Source organism: Populus euphratica, unplaced genomic scaffold, assembly GCF_000495115.2.
Source record: "Populus euphratica unplaced genomic scaffold, PopEup_1.0 scaffold840.1, whole genome shotgun sequence".
NCBI classification, from domain to species: Eukaryota; Viridiplantae; Streptophyta; class Magnoliopsida; order Malpighiales; family Salicaceae; genus Populus; species Populus euphratica.
Window position 1 is genome coordinate 68,459 of NW_011500706.1, and position 6,975 is coordinate 75,433.

General features: G+C 32.3%; 1 protein-coding gene across 2 annotated transcripts; it reads right to left on the minus strand.

Moving 5' to 3' along the window:
* Positions 1-2,183: 2,183 nt before the first annotated feature.
* On the minus strand, positions 2,184-5,641 carry LOC105116069 (uncharacterized protein At4g18255). Of its 2 annotated transcripts, XM_011013246.1 has the most exons (4): positions 5,290-5,641; positions 4,890-5,219; positions 2,708-2,877; positions 2,184-2,496 (listed from the first exon to the last, which is right to left on the minus strand). In XM_011013246.1, the coding sequence occupies exons 1-3, from the start codon at positions 5,571-5,573 to the stop codon at positions 2,718-2,720; spliced, it is 774 nt and encodes a 257-aa protein (XP_011011548.1). In that variant the 5' UTR covers positions 5,574-5,641; the 3' UTR covers positions 2,184-2,496; positions 2,708-2,717. The 2 variants fall into 2 exon arrangements, with proteins under 2 accessions (XP_011011548.1, XP_011011547.1); XM_011013245.1 differs by lacking the exon at positions 2,184-2,496 and having other exon boundaries at positions 2,498-2,877; positions 5,290-5,640.
* Between the last annotated feature and the right edge of the window lie 1,334 nt (positions 5,642-6,975).

Genomic DNA, 6,975 nt, shown 5'->3' on the forward strand with positions numbered 1-6,975 from the left:
TAAAATTTGTTAATTTTCATTATTTAAACTAATTTTATTGTAGTGAGCAATTGTATTTAAATAAAATCATTAAATAAAAAATTAAACTTAAACAATTACAATATAGAAAGGAGGGAGGCAAATCTAAACTGACAAAGGTTATAATAAAACTTTTGAAAAATTAAGAGGGCAATTGCCCCCTTCTCTTCTAATTACCATTGCCCTGGTTAATGACTGGAAATATTAATCCATTAATGTTTAATCATTTCTTGACGTAAAATTGAATTTTACATCAGTCCATTTTATTTTAAGTGTTCATTTTAAAAGTATAAATATAATTTTTACACACTTTCACTCATTTTTTCTTATTACTTTTTTTTTTAATTATATTTCCAATTTACTCAAAACAAACATTTAGCTATATAATTATAGAAGTGAGAGGTAAAAATGAAATATCATTTTTAAAATATTTTTTTTTTATATTTGAAAAATTATGTAAATAAAATGAAACAGTTAATGTGGGAATGAGGAAATACAACCCAAAGAGAAGGAAGATAATGGTTTTTCACCTAGAATTGTAAACAACGACAAAATTATAAGTTTTACGGTTCTCCTGCTAATAGTTTGTTTCTTTCCATTTAAAGCTCCTCCTTTTGTTTCATGGAAAACCACTTGAAGTCTCCTCGTATACGAAGTGGAAGAGGAAACAATAATTTTTTTTTTTAGTTTTAATAATTTAATTAGATAGATCTAGAGTTATTTTAAATTTATATAAATACTAATTATAAGTTGTATAACTATTCAATCTCTAGCAATAAATAATGTGAATTAGCAATAAGAAACATCTAAATTCTGGTAGGAGAGAGAGATTATTATACCTTTAGCTACTATTTTTTTTTTTTTGTGTTTTATGTATTTTTATATTGTACTTTACTCATATAGAAAAATAAGAGCTATTGTTTTCCTTTTTTTGTGTTTTCATATAGAAAAATAAGAGCTATTGTTTTCTATTTATAGAAAAAATCTAAAAACCATATAAATGATAAAATATTAATTTTTTCCTTAAATAATATGACATATATTTTAAATGGTTAATTTTATAAATTTTTTTGATCAAGTCCTTGATTATTTTTAGATCTAGAATTGTAATTCCCTATGTTAATTACATTTTAATCCTTAATTTCTAAAATTTATTTACAATCAGATTATACTTCATTAATTATCTCATTTTAATTTCTAACCAATAGTTTTTATGTGTGTGACTCATTAAGTTTTCTAATAAGTTGATTCAAATATAAATCATAATCTTAAATATAATAAGATTAAATAAATTAAACAAATTAATTTATTATTAATTCAATAATTAATTGGTTTATATTTAAAAATCAAGTAAAATATCTAGCAACCTATCATAATCTTCTTAAATATTAGATAAGTTATAAGTAGTTTGATTTAAACTTTTAGTAACTAGTTTTTCATTGTAGTTATTATCTTTTCATCAATAATTTTTTAATTACATATATAGCATGAACACTTTATTATATTAAATAATATTTGTTCTGATAACTGTGGTTATTATTTTTTAAATAAAATTTGAGAATTGTTTGATTGGTGGAAACCAGACGATCCAGTTAATAATCCAATCCAATGCATCACAATGCAGGTCTGGAGGCCTTTTGGTAAGCCCCATGGATTACTCCATTCGTGGATGCCCGCTGGATGAGGAGGTGGAAGTGGTGGGGATGGTGGATAATTTGGCGAGCTAATGGATTAGTGTTTGTGCATGTTAGACGCATGTGTTTTAGGTTCTGCCTAGCATTTTGTTTTTCTGTCATCTTGTCATTAGAGATCAATGAGTATTTTGTTTTATGTCTATTTCTATAGTGAATTTCATTTTGATATCTTATAATATGTTTTTGGCTCTCGCTAGCATCAGTAGCATCAGTGACTCCATAAATTCTAGGTTCGATCCCCAAAGAAGTCGTGTAACTTGAAACCCAAATGCACCATTTAACATGTAACAAATAACCCAAGAACCCTCTTGATTAAGAAATTGATATAACTTCTTCACTTGATTTTGGTTACAAACCTTTTGTGACAGATTATGAGGATGAAAAAATACGTTGAAGATCATCGGCATGCTCTAAGCCGAGGACATTTTCTTAGAATGAGAGTACAAAGGTTTAAAGGAAAGATTTTTGGGCTGCTGCAATTCAGGGATTCGTAACCAGATTATTTGATTGAAGTTATAGGGCTGTTCTCATTCAAGGGGATGCACGACTTACGATGTTTGGGATTTTTAAGTTTGAGTCGGAACTGAAAATCTCGTAATTTGCTTAAACTGGTGGTCACATTCCCAGTATTAAAATGAAATCCAGATACGGCAAGAATCTCCGCTATCGTCCACGCGCTTTCGATAACGGCACATCCTTGAAAACAAATATACTACTGCTGACACGGTTTGGAAGAAATCGAGCCATCAGCAATCAGCTAGTAATCATATCAAGTTGCCCAGATCTGAAAATTCTAAAAATTCATATCAAAATCTGTTCCATGTACAACTAAAACATACAAATGCCAACAATAGGCTGCACATTATTATCTTTTAAAACTAATACAAAGAGAGACGTGACAAAAATCTCACTGTTTCCTTTGTTCATGTCAGTTTAATCAAATTCTTGTAGGAAGCGACACTAAATAACAAGATAATTGGGTTCTAATCTCCCACCTTCAGCTAATCATGTCTGATTTGCATTAGATGCAGCTTTTAGTTCCTCCAATTTTTTGCGAAGATATGCTTGTTTGAGTTTCTCATGTTTAGCTGCTGCCTGCTCTTGTCTATGCAACTTGAGCTCCACTACCTTTTTTCTGGCTTGATTGGCTTCTTCATGAACTTCTCTGAGAAAAACCACGATGCAAAAGGAGTTACGCTGCGGGGTTCAGTAACATGATTCAGATTGTGGTACTATAATACAAATCAAGTGACAAAATCACTAAAAAGCAAATCATATTAGGATACCTCTTTCCCACCCTTTTTTTTTTTGATAAATAATAGATAGCTGAACCACTTGCACAAAAATAAGATTATTTCTTTTCCTTTTTGGTAATTGCTAATGGGGAGATATTGTTTTTTGGAGCTAATACGCAGACATGAACTTCCAGATCTGGAAATGTGCCAAAGTAATGTCTTATTGCCCTTTCTTTTCACAATTGCAGTAGATGTGTTCGGTTTGGTCATCTAATGGTGTGCACAAAGCAATACAGGATCCATTAAAGTGCTAAAAGTAGGACAGGCTGGTTCTCAGAGCAGAGAGGGTTTTCAGAATTTGCTGCCTTGAAATTTTTTTAAGGAATTTCTAGATGAAGGATATGCCCAGATGAGGTATCACCAGGATTCATTTAGGTCAACTAGTGAGGTCTTATTTAGCATCTCGAGTATGCTGTACAAGACTGGCCTTTGTTATGTAGGATTCCATTTGGTGTTAATCTCCAACCTATAGGTTTTGTGGTCCAATGGTGGATGCGTGGAGTGTTTAGACAGTTAGCAACTTGGGGGGCTTTCAGTATGGTTAAAACACTAGCATTTAGACAGGTCTTCATGTAAGGTCCAACTTGCAGTGCCTAAGTATAATGGGAAAGTGATGTGAAATTTCGTTTGAACAGGGTAAAAGGTAAGGAATAAACTGTATGGTCAGGAAAGAGGGGAACTATAAGCCTAATATGAACAAGGGTTTAGATCTTGGACATTTTGTACAGAAAATTATTGCCTTGGGGTGAATGGCAATGCATTTACCTTTAAAACCCAAAGCCCCCCAGAACAAATTAATCTAGACCAAATATAATCTCCACTCAACTGGTTGAGTAGTTAAAGATGCCAAGGGTCTGCCTTTCCATATCAAAGGTACCATTAATTTCCCACTGTTTAAGTCACCAGGTAGGAAATGGATCTTGATTTTGGGAAGAGGGGGTGAGGGATTCTATTGAGCAATGATCCACCAATTCATCTTGTTTCCCATTAGGGTTGTAATAATTTTTCTTAGAATCTTATCACCCATATAGCTCAATCCACCAGTTCCTCTAAGTTTCCCTCTTGCTAATAGTATTCAGAAAAAGTCAAGGTACCATCCAAGTTAAGGCATTACTCTGGATACTGAAGTCAGTTCCACAGTTTTTTTTTTTTTTTTTTTTTTTTTTTTTTTTTTTTTTTTTTTTTATTAATGAGAGGCATCATAAGGCACAATAGTGTATTGTATTTTCAATGCAGGAGTCATTTTGGCACCTTTACTGGCATTAGCCTGTGGGATAGGCAATGTGGTTAGGCTTTTTGCTGTTGCTGGTGAGCAGAGGGTTGTGAACCATTTATTATATTCTTTCTGAGCAGAAACATATAGGAGGACCCTAAGGAAGGGGCCATTCTTCTGGAGTTCATAAACAGATCATAATTTCAAAATTTCTAAGGAAAACCACTATCTAAACAGCTTCAGCAATAGTTTCTCAGTTTCTGAGTGTTGTCTGCTCAGGGGACCTTCATGGGATCTCTATATCTCAAGATTTAAAAGGATTGGAAGACACTAAATTTCTGGTTATCTTTCAGGTGTGGTCTCATATGGTGGACATCTTATTTTCAATGGTGTAATAATCTTCAAATACTATTCAAACAAAGTTTCATTTTATCAAATAGTAGGCTAGCTCGACCTCTGCGTGGACAAACTCGTTGCATTAGGTTACAAGAGAATCTGTGACCTTTCAACAAAGAAAAATTTCTAATTGTCATCAGGAATTGCAAGTTAATTCAAAACCTGCCACCTCAATTAGTTCATCTCAACTCCCCCACTCACAACTTTCGTAAATAAGATCATCCAACATACAATATGCCATACATAAACATAGGAACAGATTATAAGCCTTACCTCACTAAACGATGATGTTGCGCTTTGTCCACAGCTCCAGCCGTCCGCCCCGGCGCAGCAAATTTGGCATTGAATAACACAGAATCATCACTGTCACCATCAACTTTTCCTCCATCATCAACGGGTGCGGCAGCAGAAGTATTACTCCCTCGAGGCCGCGTCGACTCATCTTGTTCCACACCCTTCCTAAAAAAATCAACACAGTACTTCTCATTCTCTTCCTCATCAGACAACTCTCCTCTCAACAACTTGTCATACAACTCCGCCTTCCTCTCCAATGCAGCATAGCTAGCTGACCCATCATTAACTGCTTTAAGCTCAAGCTTGTCCCTGAAATTAAAAGAATAATCAGAAAAAGAAAAAAGAAAGCCCTAATAAAAGAAAAACGAAAGATGAGTACTTGAGGGCACGGGATTCGACGCCGGAGTTTTTCTTGGAGAAGGTGTCGAGAGAAGGGATAATCTTCTTGGCGCGATGGTATTCAAGATCAGAAGGGGAGATATCTTTAGATTTCTTGGCTTCTTCTTGGGATTTATAGAGTTGGGCTTTAAGTTCAACGATGGAAGAAGCACCAACTCCTTCTATGGCTCGATGTTTCTTTGGTAAGATTGATGATTCCGTTAGCCATCCTAATGATTCCACCATCACTCTTCTCTTCTTTCCCTCTTCTTCTGCTTCTCCCATTCTTTTCTTCTTCTGTTTTTCTCTTCAAAATAAATCAATTAGTTATTTGGCGATCAACCTCTCAATCAACGAGCGAGATGTCGGTTGGGTGATGTTTGAAGTCAAACGACAACCGGTCATCACTTTCTATTGATATAGAAGAAGCGAATACAGTAAAGATAGAGCACATATATTCTTCTCTTATTTCTATTCTAAAAACATAAAAATTCATTTAAAAACTATCTTAAAAATAATTTTATTTTATATTTTTACTTATATTTATTTGACCGAATATATTTTTATCTTCTTTGTACTTGTTCTTTACACTCTGGACACTAACATAATGAAATCCTAAGAAATATTTGTTTTATAATTTTTTTTTCCTAATATGTTTCATGATTTTGAAGATAATGATATTGATGGTGATTAGATAAATGGTGGTTATTGTTATGTTTATAATAATATTAGAGGGTCATGATAGAATAATTATAAAATATTTTTTATATTAGTAATAACATGGTGATAAATAAAGGTAACTAGGTTGTTGTATTAGTGATGATGAAAGGTTATAGTAAAATAATAATAAAATAGTAATTAAAATAATAATAAGATGGTGGTTATGGTGGTAGATGACATGATGGAGTGGTGATGGTTCCAAATTAGCCGTTATTAAAGAATTGATTAGAAAATATTTTTTAATTAATTCATTTTCTAGTATTTATTTTACACTTATATATGTGTGTTTGTGCATGCACATGCATATATTGTCAACAATTAAGGGAAGACTTAGAGCTATTGGAAGATTATATTTGTATAACCCAATAAAAGCCATATAAATGACTCATCTACAAGTCTACTATAATAGGATGGTTTAAGTAATACATGACAACACCAAATTAAAAAATAGAGAGACTTGATGAATATTTTTATTAAGCAATACAAATTCAACATGTATTTAGCATTAAACCATTAAAGTTTACGGATTATAGAAAAGAATCTGAAAGAACCAATTCAAAAATATGCCTAGAGATGACAAGGGATGGAAGCCTAAATTAACCCCTCATTGATTGAAAAAGAAATTATTTTACTTTTCTTAAATACATTTAGAACATTTTATTTTAAGTATCTGGTTAGGCATTTAACCTTAACATTTCAATTATGTAGTTATAATGGTTGAAAGGGTATAATAAGATATAAGAGTAGGAAGATCTCAATTACTTCAGAAATAAAGGAGGATATATAAATAAGTAGAAGGATAACTATGTTCACAACTTAGAGAAAAATCATTCCCATTGTAAAAGGCAATGGAGTGGTAAACAAAAATTAAATCATCATGATCATTCTAATGGCACTAGTTTTTCAACCTTTATGTGTAGTTTAGCAATTACTACTTTAAATCTTTCCATTTAATTTCCCAATAATC

What these genes read in the sequence shown, in the direction of transcription:
- LOC105116069 (XM_011013246.1), bottom strand. Translation starts at nt 5,573, where the DNA reads ATGGGAGAAGCAGAAGAAGAGGGAAAGAAGAGAAGAGTGATGGTGGAA. An exon ending in GTCGAATCCCGTGCCCTCAA is followed by an intron (nt 5,220 to 5,289) that starts GTACTCATCTTT and finishes TTTTAATTTCAG; the next exon opens with GGACAAGCTTGAGCTTAAAG. An exon ending in CAACATCATCGTTTAGTGAG is followed by an intron (nt 2,878 to 4,889) that starts GTAAGGCTTATA and finishes GGTTTTTCTCAG; the next exon opens with AGAAGTTCATGAAGAAGCCA.